This window comes from Orycteropus afer, unplaced genomic scaffold (genome assembly GCF_000298275.1).
Source record: "Orycteropus afer afer isolate SDZICR_OR568_19922 unplaced genomic scaffold, OryAfe1.0 scaffold00111, whole genome shotgun sequence".
Taxonomy (NCBI): Eukaryota; Metazoa; Chordata; class Mammalia; order Tubulidentata; family Orycteropodidae; genus Orycteropus; species Orycteropus afer.
Genome location: NW_006921698.1, coordinates 7906475 through 7932958, shown reverse-complemented (window position 1 = coordinate 7932958; position 26484 = coordinate 7906475). Strand labels below are relative to the sequence as shown.

The 26484-nt window shown below is 40.1% G+C and overlaps 1 protein-coding gene across 1 annotated transcript in view; it reads left to right on the top strand.

Moving 5' to 3' along the window:
* NIN (ninein) overlaps positions 1-26484 on the top strand; it is a 117424-nt gene that overhangs the window by 22971 nt on the left and 67969 nt on the right. The window contains exons 3-4 of the mRNA XM_007943693.2: positions 769-850; positions 15434-15603. Coding sequence (XP_007941884.1) covers positions 769-850; positions 15434-15603 — 252 coding nt within the window. The remainder of the gene's footprint in view (positions 1-768; positions 851-15433; positions 15604-26484) is intronic.

The following is a 26484-nucleotide window of genomic DNA, read 5'->3' as shown; positions in this document are numbered from 1 at the left end:
TAGATAGGTAGCATGTTATCAAACTAGAATTAAGGTGGAAAAAAAAAATCTCCCCTGTCCCATGGTGATAGCATATAAATTTAAGTTTATAGAAGAATGTATTTGGCTATTAAGAAAATGGTTTTACTCTTTAAACGCAAGTAATATCCCAGATCTGACCAAGTATTTACTTAAATAAAACTCAATCCAGGTAATACTATTTTTAAGAATTCAGGAAAATGCTTCCCAAGGTTCGTTTATCCTTTGTGCTTGCTATTGATTTTTTCCTTGTTTATGGAATCAGGGATTGAAGGGGCCTTGGGAAATAAATATTATATACCTGCCTCAGGCAAGACTATATTCAATTCAACCTCAAATGATAGCTTACTCCCTTCTAGAATGTTTTAGGAGATGAAAGCCTCCTCAGTGCACTGTTCCAATGGTGTTTACTTGGGAATTTTCCCTAATATCAAACCTAACATCTTTCTCTTCTGATCTTGTTCAGAAAACTAACAGGAGCTAAGAGTTCAAAACATAATATTGTTCTGAGTTTATAAAGAGGGCTTTGCTATGTAACTTCTCCCTTTAGGGGTTGAATAAATATTTATATTAGTGTTTATAACATCAATGTGTCAAAAAAAATTATCTACCCATTTTTCCCTTCTGTGCTATTCATTCATTTCTAGGATGTCAGGATGTGAACAAATGGTTCTGGCACCTTGTAGATGGATTTGCACTCTTGAGGCTGTGGAAACTATTTTAAATTTATTTTTATTTATTTATTTTTAGGTGCATTTTGACCAATTTAAAGAAGCATTAATACTTATCTTGTCGAGAACGCTATCAAATGAAGAACACTTTGAAGAACCAGGTAAGGGCATTCACTTTTCTTCTCTACATTCCCCTTTAAAAGTTTTATAGGGGAGAATTTGGCAGCCTTGAAGCATGTCTATGAAAGATGTGGAGCATCTCTCTTTCATAGATTGAATAGCTTTTTCAGTGACTCTTCTTTTCATATTATCATAAAAGCCTTGCAGCTGTTGAACACTAAAATGAGACTTCCCTGCTACAGCAGTTTATTATGAAATAAATAATTGGATTGTTCCTAGGCAGTATGTCAGATGAGGCAGTAACTCATTCTTACAACAAGTAGAGTGAAACTGAATGGTACTACCTTCATCCTTATTTCCTTTGTAAACTAGATTCGATTCTGGGACATCATGGAAAGATGCACATTTTGGGGAAGTGCCTGGAAGAAGACTCTAGAGATAATTTTACTTAGTTCTAATGAGTGGGTAACCCTCTGTTACAGAGACTATCACCTTACACTTGCTTATCTGTCTGACCTTCTCAAGTGTTGTTCCTTGAGGGCCGTATTTTTTATTTTTGTATTCCCAAGGCCTATCAGAATGCTTAATACATAGTAAGTATTCAACGAGTGTTATGAAATACAGGACTTAATGTTGTACTTCATTGATTTTTAAGGCACCATTGATTATCAGACATGGGACATTTTTATTTTATAGACTTCAGTTTTAAAATATATAAATTACTAATTATAATGGTGAAATGCCATTGATTGTAAGATAGTCTAATTTCAAAGTGTTCAAACCTGACAGAGGAAGAGTATTTTAGAATCATTGAAATATAGTAAATATATTTTTTGTTGTTGTTGTTGTTGTTATGTGCTGTCGAGTCAGACCCAACTCATAGCGACCCCTCTTTTGGAGGGTAAAAGTTTTCAGAGTAAATTGGTTTTCCATTCAACAGTTCATACCCATTTTGTTTCTGAAATATGGTAAATACTTAAGGGGAAGCCTGAACAGTGTGGAAATTTTTATTACAGTATAGTCCAGTTCTATCAGATGAGTGGCTGTTAGGGGCTAGTAATATAAAGTGGCACAAGGGAATTTAGGGAGTGTGAAATTGTTTTATAACTTGTTTGTGGTGGTGATTATATGATTGTATGAGTTTTTCCCACTCATAGAATTGTGAACTAAAAGAGTGAAATTCACTGTGTATAAATGATACCTCAATCAACTAGACTTTAAAAATGAGAACATCAAAAAATACAGTTCAGTTTTGAAACTGAGGAGAAATCATTAACATTTTGTCACTACAAAGAGTCATTCAATGTGACCTATTTAAATGAGACACAGATGGGAACTCACTTCTGATCCTTACTGGTGATCTAGTTCTTCATAAAACAAAAACAAACAAAAAAAAAACCTCAATGCCATTGAGTCGGTTCTGACTCATAGTGGCCCCTTTTGGGTTTCCAAGGCATTAAATCTTTACGGAAGTAGATTGCCCAGTCTTCCTTCCATGAATACTAGCTTATAAAATGTTCCCAATTTGTATCTGATGTATGAACAGTGCATCTGGTATTGTTTTGGATTCTAGATTGAGTCTCCCTCTTTTTAATAATGGCAGCCACTCCTAGGATGGGAATTCTCCACTCTGAGGCTGGAGGGGGAAGTTATTGCATTTTCAATGTTTTTTAGACAAACAGTACAATTTCTGTAGGTGCTCACTATTGGACATGGATTTTTGTTCTCATGGGTTCTCACTTTTTATTGGTATTTTCACTTTTTTTAAGGTTGTTTTTCATCTGGATAATAATAATACAAGATCTGGGGATCCTGAATGGAGCTCTGGTGACATTAACACCAACAGACATTTTACTTAATATGAGCATAGGTAACAGAAGCATAAATTCAGCATTCTCCTTCTGTGTGCTGATAATGTGTTTTCATGTGTGTTTGAAAATGGGCAACGCCTGCCATTAGTCCTCATGATTCCTCAGCACCTTTATTGTCACTTGCCAGAAAAAAATTGTCATCTTACATATACACATTTATAATGACTACAGATGTGAACGATGCCCCCTAGAGTTGTGCAGTGTTGGGAGCTGAACAACAGGATGTGGTGGACAGTGGCTGACTAAGCTTGGTAACAGCCAGAAAGTAAAAGTTTATAACTCTAGCTCCAGATGGTGGTTTCATAGTTATGTGTGTGCCTCACTGCTGTGCAGCAGAGACCACCATTTGGACAAGTCTTCCAGGATAACACACAGAAGGGATTTTTATAGCTTTGCTTGTGCTCCCTCCTTTGGGCATTCTGCAACAAATCTTTGTTCCCATACTGCTCAGATCAGTGTGATCAAGCAGCAAAGGACTTATTGATAGCCTTTCACCCAGCATTTATGTGACTTCTCTAAGGTTTGTCCTGGCAGGATAAAATCTAGGACTGGGTGGAGCCTGTGCCTGAAGAGAGCCTTATCTAATGTACAGCAGTGAGTCATCCTTCCTCCCACATTCCCTGCTTTTTCTGTCTTTCTCGCCCATCTCTCCCTCGCCCCTGCAGTTGTTCTTAGGATCATGCAATTCTTTCCACTCAAGCATTCCCCCACCCACTCTAAAATGTGACCCTGCCCCCAGAGGCTGTCTGGTGTGGCTGTTCAGAGACAAAAGGAGCAGGACTCAAATACAGTCTATCAAGAGGCCACCAGAGTTCATTCCTCTCTTTCTCTTTTTGAAAACAATTATTCCTTAAACCAGGAGCTCTGGTAGCATAGTGCAGTGCCTAAGGCGCTTGACTGCTAACCACAAGGCTGGCAGTTCAAACCCACTACCCACTCCTCAGAAGGAAGGGTGGGCAATCTACTTCCATAGTGATACCGCCTTGGAAACCCAAGGAGGGATCGCTATGAGTTGGATCCAACTCAACGGCACATAACAACAACAACAGCATTCCTTAAACCACAGACCATAGCATTTCTAAAATTTTTATTGTGGTAAAATGTATGTAACAAAAACATTTGATAGTTTTTAAATGTACAATTCAGTACCTTAATTACATTTACCATGTTGAGTAACTGAGATCATAAGGCTGGAAAGGACTGTTGTCATTTTATGGATGAGCAAATTGAGGACTGAAGAGGGAAGTAGTAGCTTAATTGAAGTCTCATGGATCGTGGCAGGAGAGGATGCTAGCACTCTCACCAAGGAAAGTGATTCAGAGAAGCTTTAGTTTAAGGCTGTGAGCCCTGAAATGGATGATTTGGTGGTGAGCCCTATCCTCAGTCAGCACAGCCTGGACAGAGGCAGCAAGAAGGAGAAAGAGTGGGTTTTACCAAGTCATTAGGACAGGGATGCCTGTGTCTTCATCTTCAGCACTGTTTGGCTGCTTAGTATTTAATTCATCTTTTACCATAGCAGACAGGACTGTGATATTTCTGTCTTACTTTTCGAAGTAAATGGACCTGGTAGACTTTGAGAAAGACTCCATTAACCCATTGCCATCAAGTTAATTCCAGCTTATTGCCACCTTATAGGACAGAGTAGACTGTCCCATAGGGTTTCTAAGGCTGTAATCTTCACAGAAGCAGACTGCCACAGCTTTTTCCCATAGAGTGACTGGTGGGTTCAAACCACCAACCTTTTGGTTAGCAGCCAAGGGCTTAACTACTGCACCACCAGGGCTCCTTTTTGAAAGAAAAACTTACCCTTAAACTATGGAGGGAGACTGAAAAAGCAGGAGAGCAGCAGTGCACGGCTTTAGAAATGGACTGGGTCATGCATTGATATTTTATAACACTCAAGATTTTTTTTTTTTCCTACTTTAATTGTGGTGAAAACATACACAACAAGACATTCATCAGCATAATAACTTCCACATTTACAGCTCCGGTACATTGATGTCATTTTTCATGTTGTGCCACCATTATTGCTATTTTTTTCCAAAATATTCTATCTTAACACTGAAGATTTTTATAAGTTAAATAGAACAAATGCTGTAATATATAAAAGCCAGCTCAATATGTGCAAAGACCCTAGAGCCAGGAGTCAGGAAATCTCAGTTCTAATCCTGGCTCTGCCCCTCTAATTGAGTGACCTTGAAGTCACAGCCACTGTGGTTGTCACCTCATATATAAAAGTAGTTGTGCTGGAAGATACTTAAAACCTCAGCTCCAATATATGATTGTATTATTTCTTAATATCTGAATGACAGGTAGCCAGAGGAACTGTCATTATCCAATGACAGTTAATATCCAATGACATTATCCAAATCTGTCAAAAAAAAAAGCTAGCTTTGTGTTACTGTAAGATTTTATTTCCATAACTTAACACTACAAAATTTTGCTTCCTAAGGACAAATGCTCAGTATATTTTATATTTTCATATCTCTCTAATGAAGTAGTATATAAAAGAATACAGAAACACAGCTCTAATAGAATCTGAGAAGAGATGGAATTAAATGAATTATTTCCATAGTCTTGGGCTCTGCCTTTCATAACTTCTCTAGGGTACAGTTCAGCATCTTTTTTAACTCTGATATTTATGATTCTCAGACTGTTAGGAAAGTTTTCCCCTAAAAAGCAAATAATAATACAAAAAATGCTGAAATTTAGAAAAGGGCAGAGAAATGGATTGGGGGGTGGAAGGAGTCCTTGTAAATTCCAAACTGACTACCATTGTCAGTGGCATCCCTCCCATATATCTGCATGTACAATTAAATTTTTAAATGGTTTCCTAGAATAAGAGAAAAACAACAGTTTAGTTATTAGTTATTTATTCAGTTTGCTGTGGTTTTGGATGATAGGATTTTTGTAGTGGAAATGCTGGCACAGGCTCTAAGCTGCATGGCATTGACATACCGTCTGGATCTGCTCTCCAGGGATTTTGTCCTCGTTTGATGCGTCTTGCATTAGATTTCTGTTCTGCAGATGTTAGCATAAAGTAGGAGGCCCTTTCGTCCTGGTGTGATTCACATGAAATGTCTTTCCTTTGTTTATCAGTGAGAAAAGCACAGGAGTAGGCATTGTTTCAGTGCAGATGCTAGTTTTTTGGTAATTTTTGGGAACAGATCTTCCTGTTTCCAGGAAATGCTCTGACTTTTATTATTTTCCTTATATGTTTTTAAAAAAAAACCACACACACCATATATGTAATAAACAGATACCCTTTCACTCTTCTAGCAGATGCGCATTGAAGCAGGTCCTTTGGCCAGGCAGGCCTTGCGGTAGATCTTGATTTGCAGTGATTGAAGATTTGTGTTTGAAACTTAGTTCAGAGGCCTTGAACCAGGTGCTAAAGTTTAGGTGAGGCCCTTGTTTTTAGGAAGTATTATACACAGATGGACTTCCTAGATGGTGCAAGTGGTTAAAACATTTGCTGCAAACCATTAACACATTTGGCTGCAAACCAAAAGGTTGATAATTTGAGTCCATTCAGAGGCACCTCAGAAAAAAGGCCTGGTGGTCTAGTCCAACCAATCAGCCACTGAAAACTCTGTGGAGCTTTAATGATGATGGAAATACTACATTGAGTAAAGGTGGGGTTTCACAGCCAATTATTGTAATTTCTGTCAATAAAGTATATGATGACAGGAAAGAACAAAGAATAGGCACTGAACCTGCTTATGTGTAACCAAAAACCTCATGTGATTTGGTTTCTTCGTGTAGAGGTTTAGGATCATGGTTTCATGGTACATCCCAGTTAATTGGCCTAATAACATGTTTAGTGCTTCTGTTCTGCCTCTTACTTCATTGGTAGTGTGTAGGATCTCAAAAGCTTGCAAGTGGCCATCCAAGGTCTCTATGCACCTGGAGCAAAAGAGGAGGAAAGAGTCAGTTGCAGAAGAAGGACATAGAATGTGTAGCTGCTTGCCTCCATGAACGACTGCCTTCTTTGCCTTAAAACCTGAATAATTGCATAGTACCTGGATATCATTACTGAACATCTTGATCAAAGATTCTAAAGAATCTTGATCAAAAGAAGGGAATGTGGAACAGAATTTCCTGGAACCATAGAGGGTGGATGAACCCCTGAAACTGTTGCCCTGAGGTAATCTTTAAACCTTAAACCAAAAATACCCCCTGAAATATTATTAAAACCAAACATAGTTTAGCTTAACTAGTAAAATAATAATAAATAAATGTCTGCCTTGAGCATTACACTCTTTTAAGAAGTATCCTTATGGTATCAGAGTGACAATAGCAACTAGAAAGATTAGATAGGAACCTTACAGGGCAGTGAATTTATGTCAGTGGGGGAAGAACAACTCAGAAAGGGTAGGTGAAAATAGTTGCACAACTTGAAGAATTTACTCAGTGTAACTAAATGATACATGTAGAAACTGTTGAATTGTGTATGTTTTGCTGTGTCTATTCTCAACAACAAAGTAAATAAAATTTTTAAAAAAGAAAGCATTATGGAACATGGTTGTATTCTGACGCACATGGAGATGCCATGAGTTGAGATTGATTCCACAGCAATTGGTAATACACACATGGCCCAAGAGGCTTGTTTTTTTGTCCTCTCAGTTGAGTAAGTAAGAACTTAGTCCCTGTTCTATTTGGTGTCTATGAGGTGCTAACCATGAGGACCAGAAATTTTCTCCAAAAGTTAAAACAAAACCAAACCACTACCACTGCCACCAGTAACAACAAAAGAGGATATGAGAAGGTGTTTATAAGTCATGGAGAATTGGAAACACTTATGCCCCACTTATGGAAGGAAGGTTGGGCAATCCTACTTCCGTAGTGATACTGCCTCGGAAACCCAAGGAGGGGTCGCTATGAGTCGGGGCCGACTCGACGGCAAATAACAACAACATAACAACATGGTCATGTAAAATGACAGACCCTTTCTAGGATTAAATGAAACAATAGGCATCAAGAACTGTAAAAATCCCTTTGTCCAACCAATGCCAATGTCAGGTTTTATGCTATACGAATAATTATGAATGTGCACAATGATGTATATGTAAGGGTAGTCATATAAAATAGTAAAAAAAATTATAGCTAGTGTAATTATATGACAATATATTGATTAGGCGAATTATATTTCTCTGTAGTCAAAAACTTAAATAGCTATTAAACTGCTATCGAAGAATATTTATTATGATAATTTTACTAAGGGTACAAAAAAACCAAAAAACCAAACACTGCCGTCGAGTTGGATCCTACTCATAGTGACCCCTCCTTGGGTTTCTGAAGCGGTAACTCTATGGAAGTAGATTGCCCAGCCTTCCTTCCGAGGAGTGGCTGGTGGGTTTGAACCACCAGCTTTCTGGTTAGTAGTCAGATGCCTTAGGCAATACACCACCAGAGCTCCCAAGGGTACAAAGACAGTCTTTAAAAAATTGTATGTTCAAAAAATACTGGTATTTAAAATTAAATAAGTAGCAGTGGTGAAAATTTTGATAAAGACATGTTTACTTGGGAGTTGTGCAGATGTTGTATAAATTTATTTCAACTCCACTGGGTTAATAAGAAGTTTTCCAAACAGACAACATGAAGATGATAGCTTTCTGCAGGATAGCTTAGAGAATCAGTGTGCCTATCACGTCAGCTCATTGAAGGGAAAGGAGACTAAAAAGGGAGAGAAAAATTGGGGCAGGAATGAGATTGGAACAGCTCCAGTTTCTGAGATGGTGGACTGGATAATGTCTTTATGCATTTGCCACTAATCTTACCTCCTATCTGCTATTCCCCCTCCCCCCCCAAAAAAAATGAGGTCAGGGAAACTTGCAGAAGGACTGAGTGCTGTGAGATTCCTCCTGGCCTCCTGACTTTGCTTGGACAGGACCCTCTCCCTGGCCCACCAGCTTCAGGGGGCTACTGGCCCCCATAGGAACCCAGGTGGAAGGACCAGAGTGGCTGGGTACTCTCTGCGTGATCTTGGGGTAGGAGCTGCCAGATGGAGAGTGGTGAGCTTGAGCCTGTCATCCTGGCAGCCACTTATGGGAGCTCTTATTACTTTCCCTTCCTTCAGATGAGGAAACTGAGCCTTAGAGAGGTTACAGATTCCTGACCTTGGTAAGAACAGTGTGCTAGGATCCAATTTTGGTTCCAAAGTCCAGGCTCTTTCCATGAAGTCACGCTGCCCAGGAAAGTGTTCTGACATGTAAAATGCTTTGGGAAAAATGTTAATATGATCATTACTAATTTGGGAGCTATAGACAGTATAAGTTGTACTGAATTCATAGAAGAAAGGGTTCTATGAAAGTTGAGCCAAGAGGTTACTTGAAAGGAAGGAGTTTTGAGCTGAGCCTTGAACAGTGGGAGTGAGTCAATTCAGTAAAATATAAATGTCTGTCTTCTTCCCAAAAATGGCTCGATTCAGGTCTTACTAGTAGAGATCAGCAGGCTGATCCTCCCATGAAGAGCAATCATCTAATCATGAAAGCAATCATACAGTCATTGTCAGCTCAAAGATTTTCCTGTTGACTGATTTTCAGTTGTTTTAGGGATGAGGTACACCATTTAGTCAGCCCAATGAGCCTGGAGGCTGCCACGCCATTTTAGCAACCCCATGCTCAAGGCCTCCCTCTGAGGCAAAGGTAATCAGGAGCCACCCTATTCATTACCTTTGTGTCCAGAAGCCCCTATTTTCTACAAGAATCATCATTTAGAGACTGGTGAGAGCTTATATGGAGACTGCATCTAAAATTCTGTCACCAGATGACAATCAAGGAAGGAGTTGAAAGCCCAAATTGTGTTATGAGGGAAGATTTCAGGAGGAAGAGTCATTGCTTGGTGCTAGTGGCCCCTGAAAGCAGCTGCCTTGTAAAGGGTGTGCACAGACCACGGGATGGGAAGGCTGCTTGCCTGTGATCTCCTTGGAGGCAGGGAATTCACTGGGAAGGAAAGGGAATGATAGATAATGGCAGGAGGCTTTCCTCTGGTGTCTTTTTTATGTTATTCATTTTCTTTTGGCCTCTCTTCTCCCTTCTGCTTTTCTGCCCCCTCCTTCCAACCCACCCCTAGCCACTTTGCACATACATATAACTTCACCTCTGTCCTTCCTGCCCTCCTTGGTCTCTCCCTCCACTCTTCCCACTTCTTGGTCCCTCATCTGTTCCTCTTGTTCCCCCTTGGCCTCAGCCTCTCCCCGCACTCCCTTCATAGCCCCTAGATCTCTGCCCATCTGTATTTCCCTCTTTTGATCTCAATTTCTTTTCATCTTACCTGTCTCATCTCATCTCTCTTTCTCTGTCTCTCTTTCTGGTCTTTCTCAGTCTCTAAATCCTTCTCTCCTGGTCTCAGTCATATATTCCCCTTCAATTCTTTCTCTATGTTTTTCTCTTATTTGGAATGAGGTATGGGTTTGCACCATAATTGGATTTCCTCCCTGTGTAGTGGTGTATTCTGAATAGGCAAGGAGATGGGGATGTGCAGTGGGGCTGGGGGGATGCTCATTTGCTACATGACTGCCTGTTCTCAAGAAAGCTTCCTAGGTGTACTTGTCTTGGATTTTGCACATATTTCATTTTCAACCCCTTATTTTCAAATGGATTTTAGAAATCCCATGAACTTGGCAGAAATATAGTATAAAAGGCCTCAGACAGTATTCCCTGTATGCACTAGTCCTTTGGAGGGTGGTCATGTCTCTGGGTATTATTTACCAGGCCAGCTAAATGGGGCAGGAAGGGGAGGAGAAAATAAAGGTGTGCATGAGCAGTTCCAAAATAAGAATAGCAACAGCATACCCAAAACTGAACTCACTGCCATCAAATCAATTCCAACTCGTAGCAACTCCCATTGGGTTTCCAAGGCTGTAAATCTTTACAGAAACAGACTGCCTCATCTATCTTCCATGGAGTGGCTGGTAGGTTTGAACTACTGACCTTTTTGGCTGGCAGCTACTTACCTTAACCACTATACTGCCAGAGCTCCTTATCAGCAATAGAAGTGCAGGATTTTCTTCTTCATTTTTAGAAGTATCCTCTGGTCATTTTGGAGAACAGGAAGTATGAATTAAAAATGACAAGCTATCCATCTAATCCTCAACAGGTACAAATAATGCTTTGTCAGTGAAAGGTGTTCAATAATGTCCAATAAATAGGAGTTAAAGTGCATCTTTGAAAATCTCCTTTACCTTCCTGTGTAGGTGATGTGGCTGCTTCTTCACTCTACATCCCAAGTTTGTGATTTCTGCAAAAAAATGCATTTGATTGATTAAAATAGTATTTAGGATTTTGGGTAGTTCTTTCACCTTCCTTCTGCTTGGCCTTTACCTGTCTATGTAGAGAGTTTAGGAGAGATGAGGGTTGCAAGTGGTGATCTGCATCACTGATGGTTAATCTTAGAAGAGAGTAAAAAGTATGCCCTGTGCTACTCAGTCTATGGTTGAGGAAGCTCCATTGCTCTTGGGAAGAGAGCTAGCTTGGAGAGGGATGATGTAGGTAAGTGTTGGTAATTTTCCCATCTGGCTCTTTCCTTCCCAGTGACCATTCTCATTGGTTGTATTTCAGTTTTCTTTTTATATGTGAGACCTTCTGGTGAAAAGTCATATATATATGTGGTGGTTCATCCCGATTTTAGTACATTATCACAGCCCTGCAGTATCATTTCCTGGCACAGATGAGATGTGGAATAAAGAATATTACTTTAAAGAATATTAGCTTAATTTCAAGGAAAGGAAAGAATAATATGCTTTTTTCATTTTTTAAATGCCTGATAATAGATTTTTTTTCTTTTCCTTTTGGCCCATTGTCTATAACTAATAGACTGTTGGTTGCATCCACATTATTCTAGCAATTTTAAGGGGATTGAATCAAAGTTTCTGTAGGGCACCCAAAGGTTTAGTTTGTGGAATAAAGCATAGGCCATCTAAACTGGGTCAGGTAGAACTGCCTCCAAGCCACCTTGCCAGAAATGGTGTTTTCATAATAAGCTCTCTAGGGATGGTGTCTGAGTCTCCTCTGGGTGGGCGTGGCTTGTCTGCATTCCTTCAGAACCCGTTCTTACTTTTTCTGTTGTTGTTGTTGTTGTTGTTATGTGCCGTCCGAGTCAGCCCTGACTCATAGCGACCCCTCCTTGGGTTTCTGAGGCAGTATCACTAAGGAAGTAGGATTGCCCAACCTTCCTTCCAAGGAGTGGCTGATGGGTTTGAACCGCCAGCCATCTGGTGAGCAGTCAAGTGCCTTAGCCACTATGCTACCAGAGCTCCCTAGTGATGCCAAATAGGAGAAATGGGAAAGGAGGGAGAAGGACTTGGAAGCCTGACAGTCCAGGTAGGATCATAGGTATACTTTCATGGGAATAAAACACCTAAGGCAAGGCAGTTCCTTGTACAATGTTTCATTGACATTTCATGATTGAAACAGCTACTTAGAAGTATATTAAAGGAAGTGATGTGATGTAAGTAACTTTTTTTTCTAAATCACATAATCTTATATTTTGTGGCATGGATGAAATTGCTCCAGAATGAAACCCTAAAATATGCAAGGAAATCTGGGTGTGCTCATAAATAAGCTTTGCCCCCAAGGCCTGCATTTTTGTGACTCTTCTGTTGGGCATGGTAAGGATGATGTAAGGCATTCTTTAATTTGGATGTGCAAGATCATCTTTAAATCCCCACTGTGGCCTCCCTTATGGTAGACTGCTGCTGTTGTCTTCATAGAGTTTTCAAATAGTTAACAAAAACAATGGTGGTTGACCACAATTGCCCTCTTTGGACCGTTAGACCTGTGCTGTATTTCTTCCCTTCTTATCATTTGGGTGAATGCTGTAAATAGGAAAAGGATGTGAGAGCATGTAAGTCTAACTAGTGACTATTTATAAATGGTGTGATTAGTCTAATTCCTTATTGGTCGTAGGCATGGTTTGGGAAGTTCAGTGATGTGGAAACCTTAATGCCTTATGCTTTCTTTGTGTATCCTAATATCTTTATTCCAAAAAGATTATACAGCTTAATAGATTTCTCTAGAAGTTGACTTTGTGATATATGTACATTCTGATATTTTCTCAAAATCAATTATTATAAATATACCAAAAAAGGTTCCTGGCAATGTAAAATAAATAAGCAAGTAAATAAACCAGAAACTCATGGGGTCCCTAGTAGTTCACAATCTGTTACCTTCTATCCCTTAGAAAAAGTGCTATTTCAAATCCATTACTGCTCCATATACTATGTGGTATGTTTAGTAGTAAATAACTAGGTAATCACTTCAACCACAAGTGGGTTTTGGATTAAATTACAGTGGATTTTTTTAGGAAAGGCACTTTTCACCAGGGCTTCAAACCAGTTCTTTTTTATTCGGACATGGTTGACAAAGCAAAACTGGAACCGGCCCGAATTTTTAAAATGTGGGTGAACCAGAATGATAACTGGTATGGGAAGAATTACAGGTCAGTTCCTTGCTTGAAACTTAATCTCCCTCTTGGAAAATAAGGGTAATGTGTGCAACCAAATCTCTTGACAGGCCGAGTTGGAAAAAACGATGCTCTGTTCAAAGATGGCGTCTGACCATGCCACTTTGTATGTCACTTTCCACAGCTCTTGCAATAATCCAGTCTTCTGCATCAGCCTCCTGAAAGGGCTCGCTACATCTCTTCCAAGTCTCCTACTCCAAGGCATTGACCTGTAATATTTCCTGTTCTGGTTACTGTTCCACTTCACCCAAATACAAAAAATTTGGGTCTGTTTCGATTTTGCTGTGTTGGCCATGACTGAACCAGGAAGAATAGGTTCAAAGCCCTGCTTTCCACACATGTTACATTTTCTCTTCTGAGAAGGTGCAGGCTGCTTTATGAATTCCTTTGACACGGCCACCTCAGTCCATTATTCTGTTCTCATGCCATGAAACCCATGTTCTGTTTTTGGAGTTTATAACTTCTACTTTCAATCTTTTCAGAGCTCCCTTAGTCATTAATGGTGTATCTTGTTGTCTGCTACTAAAATTTAAGAATATGTAATAAATTAAGGATGGTTCTGCATTGCCTCTTATCTGACTAGCATCTGTGGGTGTCAGCTGCCAACAAGGAGCTCGGGTGTCTGGGCCGCTCCTGAATACTCACAAGCTGACACACGCTCTTCTGATAAAAGGTATCTTCAAATATGCATGTGATTTTCAATATAAATTTTGTATGCTTAAACACCTCCCGTAAGAGAATCGCTTGACCTAATAAAATGACTTGGCTGGAACTTTTCAAAGGCTGGATATAAATATCACTAGAAATTATATAGCTAGCATAAATACTTCACTCTCCGCTTTGCTGAGCATTTTCGGAATGCTTCTGGTCACATTTGTGAATATAGTGAAACCTGAGCTTGTACCAGAGGAAGGACATTGGGGGAGGGGATGCTTAGTCCAACAGGGTTCACCAGTCTTCCCAGGGAAACCGTAAAGTATTGACTAATCTCTACCATGGTTTCAGTGGTGATAAAAGAAGGGTTTTGTTCCTTTAGTTCTTATCTAGTCAGCTACAATCATTTTTTGATCATATGTGTGTATATATCTCATCTAAAAATCCACATGTTTGCATTCAGATATATCTTGTTAAGATTGTCATGTTCAAAGCAAATACATACTATATTCTCCAGAGAGACAGTATGTCTGTGTGGACAATAAGACAAGCAAAATCGAAGCATTGTCAAGTCTTTTGTATTTTAATGGAATATTTTATTCTCCTAATATAGTACAAGATGCTAAACTATATCTATTTAAGAAGGCATTTGAATAGAGTGAAGTATTTATTTTATTGCTTTAAAGCTATTCATTGTAAATAAAGGTTAATCTGTAGTTGGTGGTGGCAGTGGTGGTATTGGCATTGGTGGTGGTGGTGGTGCTGGGAGTGGGTGGGTGGTGGGTAGTGGTGGTAGTGGTGGTAGGTGGTGGCAAATGTTAACCCTGAGGCATGCTATGTTAAAAAGCTGATGTCCTTCTTTAAGGTCAAGAGATGACTTGTCCCTTCTGCACACCTTTTTAATTTGTACAACACTGAAGGTCATGAAGAGAAAGAATGAAACAAAACACCATAATATACCATTTTTCTTAATGTTGTTTCTCATTTGCTATTGTAATCTCCAGCTTTTAATTTTATAATGAGATCTTGATGCCAGGTTTCATATAAGGGACTAGCTATCATTAATTGATTAGAATCCACTATGCTGGTTTCTTTGCACTGTTATCCTGCTTGTCTGATAGATCAGAAAGTGGGATGCTAACAAAGGAGTCATTCAGGTAAGAGAAGGGTATGTTTCAGACTAATTGGTGTGGATACTAACTTTACAGTGCAGATAATGGTGTTTGTTTTATCATCGTTTTCCAAGACTTCCATGTTAGTATAATCTCAACATTTCTTTCTCTTTCTCTCTCCCTCTCTGCCCCTTCCCTACCATCCCTGGCCCTGCACAAAACACCAGCCTAATAAGCAAAAGAAAACATATGACCTTAAATCTGCATGTACATCAGATCTCTCACTGCTGGCTCTGCATCTCCCATTATATTCAGATATATACTCCAGATGCTATAAATCATTCAGAATTAGCAACTCTGCTCTGTACCTCACTTGATGGCTCCAATACGCCCACTTCCATCACAACTGGCAAATGGTGGTGGTTTATTTTGGGACACATATAAGAGGCTGTGTCTGTGGCTCTGTCAGCTAAGGACTGATATTGTCATGTAATGTGGCCTCAACTCTTGTCTCCTTGGCTAGACTGCTCACCAGAAGCTCAGCCCAAATATGTTAGAGGTGGGAAGCGTTATGGACGAAGGTCCCTACCTGAGTTTCAAGAATCTGTGGAGGAGTTTGCAGAGGTGACAGTGATTGAGCCACTAAATGAAGAAGCACGGCCTTCACACATTACAGCCAGCGACTGCAGTGAGGTAAGAAATTGGACTGGCACATTCATCTTGATCACAAACGTGAATACCCATATCATTGTGGCACAGAGAAAGGACAACTGCCGGCTTTTATGGGATGAGATGGGGCAATCATTTGCTAATATTATCACTTGCTAATGTTATCACATGGCTAATTTTTTTAAATTTGAATATTTTAACCTCTTTCATTGTTTGGAGAGCTGATATTTCTGTGCATGTTTTATGATTATATATTTTTAATTCATTTATTTTCATGATACCCAGGTTCTGCTACTTCTGCCCCTTTTTGGGAATATCTCCAACCTCCATGGCACTGTCATTTTTAGTTAAATAAAATGATAAACAATTACCTGCCCTCCCCACATACTGAAAAACAGTGTCCATGACAGGTAAAAAATGAAAGAACATATTTAGGGCATTTCAAGGGCCTGCCTCTTGTCTTTTATGGTAGGACAAAGTGGTTGTAAAGTTGGTTTGTGCCTCAAGATACTGAGCAGAGACACGTTGCAGTTCTGGGCAGTTGCTGTTCTTCTTACTGGTTCTGGCACATGAAGCCCATCTTGTTCTCCCACATCCAGAAACTCACCTGCCTCCCTCATTTCCCTTCGTCTCCCTTTCCTTTCTCACACAGCTGAATCTACCAATAAAGAAGAGGCTCTCACGTTTCCTTTATTCTCTCCTATGGTTCATTTAGCAGCATCCCATTTATAGAACATGATTGAAAATGCCATGCTGAGCAAGCTGTAAATATTTCTTGCAAATCCAAGCTCAGACTGTAGCTGCAAATGTTTCAGATACTAATGTATACTGGAAAAGAGACAAAGTGCCTCAAGTTTCTTATAGTTGTCTGTAGATTTTAGGTTGATCAGAGTGTGTGCACACACGTGTGTGCGTGTGTATGTGCACGTAGAAAGAAAGAGAGGAAAGACAGAGATTGCTGCCAAATTCTTATAGTCAGCTTATTAAAATCTATGGGAAGTTTACTCCCAGTAGTGTCCCCAGTAATCAGACACGTAGCATCTTCAACTTTCCAGACTAGCCACAAACCCAAAGACAACTGGAAAGATACCAAGTGTTGAACAACAGATCAAACTGGCAAGAAGTACTGAAAATGAGAAGAACACATGATTGGTCTGCTAATCAGAACAAGTTTGCACTATTTTTTTTAAACAAGTCATACTTGTCCTCACACCAAGGAAAGGACAGGAAAGAAGCAGTGGCAAAAATGTGAGTGAGAAGAGAGGAAGAAAACAGCAGGAAAAGAGGAAAAATGGAAATGACAAAAGCAGTGCAGTATCAGGGTAGGTGGGAAGGGACCTCAGGAAACAGAAACACCCATGAGAAGCAGGAAGGAGAGTGCTGCTTAGCACATCGCACATGCTGGGCTTGGTCTGCGGCAGAGACGACTACTCTGTCGTGGGTACTGTCCATTATTGGTCCCTCACTTTTCCTGGGTCCATTTGAAAGTTTAGATAGAGACAGTTTCCCAGAAAACCGCTTATGCTCACATGCATAAAAATTTTATATTTAAAAGTTTAGGAAGGCAAGTAATTTGCCTACTTTAATAAGTGCAATGTTCATAATATTTATCTTGCTGTAGGGCAGGGTATTATCATTTTATTACACAAAGTCTGTTTCATAACTCTAGGTAGTATGCAGTATGTTTGCACACTGAGACATTTCTCTACGAAAAATGATTAGAATATGTTTCAACACTTTAGGGGGTAAGCTTTTGTTATCTGGAAAACTCTTTTTAATCCAATATCTCATTTCCCCAGCCATGTTCATACTTGAGGCATTATTATTTGATAATAAGTGGTGCAGTGATTACTTATTTTTTGATACTGTAGTTTCTATTCACCACCCGAGGACACCCAGGAAGTTCTTGGACAAAGGTGACTTTATTGCTGGTAACATATTTCTTCTGTCCTTGTTCTTATCTACTAACTCTCAGTGAGATTTACTATTTAAGAAGTGAGACTTTGGTTTCATGTATGATAAAGATAATGCTTGAGACCTGAGTGTAGACAAAGCCTTACTACATGTGTCTTATTAAAAGGATATTTTGGGATAACTGTTTCACCCCCTGATGTAATTCAGCTTCCCTTAACTTCTCTAGAAATCTCTAGGTATAGACTTTTGATGCTACATACAGAAGAATTAGTGTTCAACCACCCACCATCAAAAAGCTGCAGATAGAGGTCTGGAGAAAGTTATTTCTCTCCATTTGCGTTCTCCTGAGGACTCCTACTGACTTGACTTTGATAGTCTGCTGTACCCCACACCAGAAAGCCAACAGGGATACCAGATAACTCCTTTATACTGTATTTATATTGCCAAGGCCCATCAAACTGCCTTCTTATTTAAAGTGTTTTGTAAGCTTACTTGAGCCTGTCAACTTTTTTTGATCGAGTCATCTCTTTATAATAACTTCATATGTAATATTTTCAATGTTCCTATTGGCAGTAAAAAGGGCACATCCCACCTTTGTGCATAACTGTGGTCATAGGTTACACACATGGCTTTCACCCATGCATATAGTCTGGTGATAAAGTTTTATCAACATGCATACTATTGTGTCAAAATAGAATTCTTGTTTCCTTGCCAGCGTCCAAAGTAGCTTCAACAATTTAGGGCACTCAGTTGGCAAATAGCAGTTATGTGCTGGCAGCATAGGCTCGCTTTAGAAATTCTCACCCCTTCTGTAGAAGCATCGTTATCCTGGAGTGCCATACAGTCATCCCCATTCTGGAGTAGAGGCTTGCACTTTGAACCTCAACAGGGCAGTGGGGAAGAAAACAGACGCAATGATGGTGGTATTTATTTATTCCTAACGTATAAAGAGGTCAGAATCCATCAGGATTTCTTTATTGTGCTGTTGGGTTGGGTTTTTTTGTTTTTGTTTTTTCTCTCTGATTTAGTCAGAATCCATCAGGATTTCTTTATTGTGCTGTTGGGTTGGGTTTTTTTTGTTTTTGTTTTTTCTCCTCTGATTTAGTTGCCTGAGGTCCTTTTGTCTCCTGTCCTTGGGTGTTGAGAATTTACTTCCCGGGTGTATTGTTTGTTGGTGGTGGCCCATAATTCACTGCAGTGCCACCAGACAAGATTAAAGGAGGCGGTGGGGCTACATATCCCCTGATGTGAAGTATTTGCTAAGCAATAGTCAAATGGGAAACTGGAAGCAGGCCTTCATTGATTTGATTGTGGGTTTTCCATTGACTCCTAGATTCTGGCGTAGGGGAAGGTGGGATTCCTTTCTTTCCTTTGAACGGCAATTTCTCCTGCTCATCAGCGTGGCTGATTTTTCTTAAATGACTTCAGAGTTTTTTGATGAAGGCAGTAAAAGAATCTGAACCCGTTGTTGGAAGTTAAACAGAGAGGAAGCCTGTCTGTTGCTATACAAACTAGAGACTAATCGTGGCTCTAGGATAAATCAAGTAATCATCTTATTTATTTGAGGACTTGGGGTGGGCAGTGAAATAGAATGGTACCATAAGCACCTATTAAAACTATCCCCAGGGTAGCTCCCTTCCTTCTAGGATCTTACCCTGTAGGCTTTAGTGAGCAAACAGTCACCTGAAGATATAAAATAATAATTCTGCCCCTTTCCCTCTAGGACTACTCCATAATAGGAGAGGTTGCTGCAGATCGACAAGAATGCATTCCTAAGTTTCTGGGATAGTGGTTCACAACATTTTTTCTGTGTCCTTATTTGGGAGGCCCCTTCCCATAAGCATAGCCAAAATGATAGGGAATTTTACGCATTCTGAATGCTCTACAGTCTACCTGTAAGCCTTCTCCACCAGAAAGATGCTGAAAAGCAGAGGGGTGACAGTGAGGTCATTATAGAGATCACTTTGTAGCCACTAAATTTATTTTTAATGTAAATCCCACATGAAGCATCAGGCTTCATTAGTTGCAAACCACTTGGCGCCTATCTCATGACTCTTCATGGCACATTATTGGGATGTGCCCACGTGGATGAGAGCCCACCTTGTTACATAGGATAGCAGATGTCCCTCTACCTCAGCCTCATCCTCTAGAACAGAATGTAAGAGAATAAAGCTTGTTATCAGGTGGTTTCCCCGCCCCCCAAATTATGTTCACCTTTTGTTTCAGCTTATGTATGTTATAGCACTAACATAAATTGTAAACATTTTAATAGTCTCAATCCCACCCTCACCCCTAGTGTCTATTGGCAATTTAATTGTTTCCTGCTAAAAACAGAAAATATCTAGCCTCGCTATTAAGCATGTCTCCACTCTCAACTTTCCAGGCAATAAAGCCATTCCATAGGGAAAGCTACTGTAATTTTGGTAAATTTTCAGTACTAAAATGTGTATTTCAGAATTTCCTTTGGAAACCCTGAAGCAGAATGTGCTCATTTTACAAGTGACAGGTAGGTTCCACCATCAGGCTGAAATGTACGTTTCTTGTCCGCTTTAGTGTGTTTATCTGACAAATGGAGCCCTTTGGAAGCTGACCTTTCATTTAGGGTGGTATTGAAGAAAAAGTGATTTTCCTTTTTTCATGGGATTATTTTCACTCAAGGCAATTCAGTTGGACATTTTATTTGGAATTAATCCAGACTAACAAAGGGCACACTTTTGATTCCAACCTAAGGTGTCATTAATGAGAAGGTTTTGGTTGTGGTTACTGCTTTGCTTGTTAATAAACAGAACTGAGTTTTTAGGTTTAGAAGAGTACTTTTTTCCTTCTTTCTTTCTTTTAATAAAGATGGTTTTTATATGCCATAGCTACTGAACTGACCTTGAATTTTCTGCTCAGGTTTCTCCTCAGCGTAGGTGGAAGGAGGAAAATAAAGAATTGTCAATTCTACCCTCTAGTACTCAGACCTGGGAGGAAAGGTCGGACAATTAATACAATTGGGGCAGGGCCACTTTGCTTTTTGCCCTGGTTGAAAACAGGGGACACCTTGTTAACTGTTTTCCTCCACAGGGAATAAATGAGGTCTAGTAAGATTCTTATCAAGAGCAAGAGACTTGAAGCAATTATTTCTTCAGTAAGAGACAATAGTATTGTAAGCCAAAACCTCAGGCTTTCACATTGCAGTTTAAGTGAGAACCTGAGAGAAAAGTTTAAGCCAATTGCTGCGTTAGCCCAGGAATGCACAAATAAATCAAGTCTTCATGTTGGGACTGCAGGGTAGGAGGTTACATGGTGGTGGTGGTTTCAAAGCTAAAACACAAAAACTGTGTTTTATTGCCTTTTTTACATAAAATCAAAATTCTTTAAGAAGTGCAAATCTGACTTATCCTTCTCTTAGGTTCATTTTCTTATACATGTAACTTTGCAGCTAAACTTTATGAATTATTTGTTTATATTGTATAAAGTCAATATTTAATTGTGGAGCAAGCTTTTTAATAACTGAGAGTAATCCTGCTAAGATCTTTCATAGTTGAAATGGACCTATCACCCCATTACTCCCATTACAGTCTTTGATTTTGAAAAAGAAACTAATTTCATTACTGATGCTATTTAATATTTATTTCCATCAAAAGATGTGACATCATCAAGATAGTTTTTCTTTTTTTTAAAAGGAATTCTAGCGTTTCCCTTTATTTTAAGTCTTATTAGATTATCTGGCTATTTCCAGAGATGAAACTCTCATCCAAGATGTGCTAGTAGATCACTTGAAAGTGACATTATAGCCCCTTCAAAGTTAGTAAGTTGCCTCTTGCCCTAGCACAGATCCTTCAGGCACTGGTGTCCTAGGAGTCTCCCTGACTCCATGTGGAGGGAGATTCCCTTGGAGTCCAGCCCTCACCCCTCCCTCTACAATGTCTGATAGTGTCAGGAAGTAACTAAAACATAAAACATACAACAAATAAAAAATTAGCGAGTTAAATTTAATGATGATAGAAACATTTTTTTTTAATACCAGTAAAAATTTTCCAACTAGAAAGGCAGTAATTCTCTAAGTGAATCAACAAATACCTGTTAAGTAAATCTGGTGAGCAGGATATATCAGATGTATTTAAAAAATTCCTTTCCAGGGGATGGAAAACTTTGGAAATAGATATTGCTGACAGTTGCATGCCATGATGAATGTCATTAATGTTACTAAAATGTACATGTAGAAAATATGAAATGGCAAATGCTTTGTTACATGTATTTTGTTGTTGTGTTGTTGTGTGCCACCGAGTCGGACCCGACTCATAGCGACCCTTCCTTGGGTTTCCAAGGCAGTATCACTACGGAAGTAGATTGCCCCATCTTCCTTCCAAAGAGTGGCTGGTGGGTTTGAACTGCCAGCCTTCTGGTTAGCAGTCAAGTGCCTTAGGCACTAGGCTACCAGAGCTCCCTGTTACATGTATACTCACCACAAAAAGAAAAAAAAAAAAAAATCCTTTCAGGACTTCAAATCCAGTGAACCAATTCAATCCCCAACCATTGGTAGGAAAAGAAGCTTAAGGTTCAAACTCTTTTAAATTCAGCATTTCCATATGCTGTCAGTGCGGAAGGCTTTTTAGCAGTGTAGTAGGACACATCTAAATGTGTGTGCATTTAAAAATCATACATTAATGCTTGTTATCCTCAACGATTAACTTGTAGCTTTTAATTGTTTTTAAAGATAAAGGAATTGATCTGCATTCTAGTCCTGACCATCCTGGAACTGAGCAGCTTGTCCCTGGATTCAGAATGGAGGGCTCAGTAACTGCCCTGTCAGACCCTCCACTGCCTGGGTTACCTTCAAAAGCAGAATAGCGGGAAATGAACTACAGCCCAAGAAAGTGTATCACCTCAGAAACACAGTCAGCCCTGCTGGAAACACATACCTTCCAGCGCCCTGCTCAGGGCACGGAATTTACAAACACTTAGCACTATTAGTGAGATACACCATGGAGACAGTGTATGTGTCCTAAAGTGTTATCGGGGAGCCCTGGTGGTGCAAACAGTTAAGCGTTTGACTGCTAACCAAAAGGTTGGCAGTGAACTTACCAGCAGCTGTGCAGGAGAAAGACCTGGTGATCTGCTTTTGGAAAGGTAACAACCAAGGAAACCTAACGGGGCAGTTTCTGTTCTGTCACGTGGGGTTGCTGTGAGTTGAAAACAACTCGATGGCCCGGAACAGCAATAGCAAAGTTTTGGTCATAAGCGTTCTCCTTAAACTGATACTCTGTTTTCTTCAGAGACAGCTTGTGTCTAGCTCGGTGTAGTGAGCTGCCTTCAAGTCAGTCCAATTTATGGGGATCCCATGCACAATGGGATCAAACTGCTTTTTTAAAAAGGAAAAAAATTTAAACTACACCCCCGTTTGTTTGGGGGATGCTCTGTTATTCTACTAATTTTCCTTCCTCTTTCCTCTTAGCTAACAAGGCTTTCCCCTTTTAAAAAAAAAACAATCTATTTCATACTCTGAGGGTGAGAGATCAGCTCAGCAACCTCTTCCGGGAAAGAATAGCTCCGTGTGTGCCCCCATAATCGTTTTAATTAGCCGTACATTCTGGGTGCACAAAGGTCTGCGCTGGAGCAGATGGCTGGTGGGGGCGGTGGCTGCGCTATTGTGGGCAGGGATTGCACTAGGCCCACAGGCTGCAGATGCTGGCCCGGACCTCAGGGCTGGAAGCCCGGATCAGAGAGGATCAGGCCATCTGCTCTGCAGTCCAGCAAAGCAGGTGTCCTTCCAAAGAATACACTCACAAAAACTGTGCCGCCTGCACACAGGCAGACATGTACAGGACACCCTTGTCCAGCTGTAGGACAGCCCAAGCACTGGCCACAGTGATCAGTGTGACATTGAGATGCACAGCTCATAGGATGATACAGGGCTCCCTTTGTCTGCCTGAGGGGGCGGGGGGGTGCCTTCTGTAGCAGCCATTACCGGCCTGGCAACCTCTGACCCTCTCCCCTCTCACTCTCAATGGGGCTGTTGGCTAGCACACTTGGCATGGTAATGAGGAAGCTCAGGAAGCCCCTGCCAGCTGCAGCCACCCAGGGGACCCCCATGGAGGCCACAGTAGTGGCAGGGAGCATGGTGAAGGGCTGGTTTCTAAATAGAATCAAAAGTTGGTTGCATCCTCACAACCACCAGGCTCAAAGCTGTAATTTTTAAAGAAAGTCTCTTTCAGGTTTGTTCTTAAAACGGACTCTGGCCTTCCTGCTGAGTTTCCTCTGCTGCTCTGTACTGGTTTTAAACACCCAAGTAGTGGGAATAGTAACTGCAATGTTTATTTACTTAATACTCTTTGCATTTAATTTGGGACAGGCACTGTTCTAAGAGCTTTACAAATGTTAAGCACACCCAGGGAGGTATGAACTATTGTTATCCACTTACCAACTAGTGAGGAAACTGAGGCACACAGTGATCTTGGCCAAGATCACACAGGTGGTGGAGCTGGAATTGAACTCCCAAACCCTTAACCATGTCATTGTTCTGACTGAAATAATAATAATATTGACTGTTTCCTAAGTGCCAGGCACATGTCCCCATGTATTCCTATGAGGTAGGTAGGAGTATCAGCCCTACTGTGCAGATCAGATAAGGTGCTGAGGGATCACAGAAAATGGCAGAGTCAGACTTAACCCACATAGTCCCTCTGCTAAACCCTTGTACTTAACCACCACAATTTTTGCCTCCATAGTTCAAGTTGCTGAAGTCCCACAGAATGAACTAATTTTTAAAATTTATTAGTATCCTGCCTCCAATGAGAGACTACATAAAATTTCAAGGAGAGATGTTAAAAATTCTTTCTCATGAGTTAAATATTGAGAACCAGTCTCATCACTTGCACCCTATCTTTGCCAAAGATTTTCTTGATTATCTCTCTTCACCTGCTCAGGATGACCTGTGTCTGGAGGCCATCTGCCAAGCTTTCACTGGGCTTTGTAAACCAACAGCAATTAAACAACCCTGTTACAGAATGATGCCTCCTTTTTTTATTTTTAAATTGCGATTTGGGTGGAAGCTTACAAAGCAAATTCACTTTCCATACAGCAGTTCACATATACTTTGTCTCATGACATTGACTACAATTTACCCCAATGCAACAGCTCCCCTCCCACCTCCTCCCCATAGTTACCTCTTCCCTGCATGCACTCCTGCCCCCTGAGCTGTCTCCCTGTGCATACCCAGGCCTTCTATTCTCCCATGATTGTTCTCTTCAAGGACTATATCTACCTAGTGTAAATGTTCCCCTCATATGCCTGTCTTTTGTTTGGCTGGAAGCCACAGGAGTGGGTTCAGCTCTAGACCTAAGGGCAGCTGGGGGCCATAATGATGCCTTCTTTTATTGGTGGGGTCCCAGTAACACAGCCAAATGATCTAATCCCTGCAACCTTCTAACCTGCCTTCCCCTCCCTCCCCCTCTGCTTTTTAATTGGAACTATGGCTCCAGGCAGTCAGAATGAAAATAAATGAGCTGTGAATGAATTGCATCTTCCTTCCAGCCCCCCTGAAATCGCAATTTAATAACAAACAGTCTATTGCCATGTGCTTACCTCCCTATTATTAAAGGAACAGATCCTTGGTGGAGACTGGGGTAAAGCATAGCACGTATCTGGGCGGTAAACTTCGTTCCCAATTGAGGTGGTCTTGGGATGGAAATCCAGCCATTGATGTAAGCTGGTTTCTCTTCCTAACAGCTGGTCCCAGTTGGGTCTACATTTCTGAGAAATTGTCACTGGAGAAATGTTTGAAAAATTGTAACCCCCAGAGATTTTAACACATATTTAAGATATCCCTTACCTCACCACCCCACCTGCCTTTGGAGTTTATGTGAAATCATTTAAGCTGTGGATGCTGCCTTAGATTTAGAAGGCTGTACCAGATGGCATGAATGGTTTGTGCTTGACTCTCCAAAAGATTTGAGATGGGAAACCACCCAGTGAGCCCATGGAAGAAAGGACTAATGATCTGCTTCCGTTAAGATTACAACCAAGAAAACCTTATGGAATAGTTCTACTTTGTAACCCATGGGTCACTATGAGTCTGAATCAACTCAGTGGCAGTGGGTTTGGTTGACCTGTCTCAAGAATGCCACTTAGAGTTAGTTTCAGTTCCCAAGTTAAGTCTCAGATGAGTGTCCCTGGCTTTTGTACACTCCAGTAAGCTAAAGGACATTGGCATCAACAGGGGTCACCTTCCACAGTAGCACTTGGTAGGCTTGCCACCTGTCTTACTCCACCAAGCCTTCAGCAGGCGGACGTTGCAGTCAGTGCAGAGTGGTACGTACCAGGTGGAGAGAATGCCTTCCCTTCTCCCCCACCCCCAGATCACGGGACATTAATTTAGTGAGAATTTGAGGGCAGGTGGGCAAAAGTATTGAAAGCTGTACCTATATTGTATAAACAACACTTTGACAGTAAAGAAAATAAAATTGTTTCCCATAGTCCCTCAACCAAAATATCCCTATTTTTATGATAGCTATTTCCTTCCCGTCTTTGTTTCATTATATAAATATTTTTGCAGCGATAGTCATAGTGTAGATAGCCTTTTTGTTATGGCCTTTCATTTAACATTTCATTAGCTGTTTTTCCACGTTCCTACATGGTTTTAGAACAGTATTTTTAATGACTACATTATGATGTTTTGTAATACTTTATGCCCCATTGTTGAACACTGAAATTATTTTCAACAATTTACTCTTTCAAAAAGTGCTACAATGCACATGTTTATGTATGTAACATATTTCTTTATTTTATTGCCTTCAGAAAACAAGTAAGATTATTGGTTTAAACAGTATGAACCTTTTTATGGCCTTTGATACATAAATCCATTTTCTTTACTAAAAGGATCTTATATGGCTACCAGTACTAACATATGAACACGCCTGTTTTAAATCACACTTTTGACAATGGAAGCAGTTATATTTTAGATATTTTCCTAACTTAATAGGAATAAAATAATTATTTAATTTATTC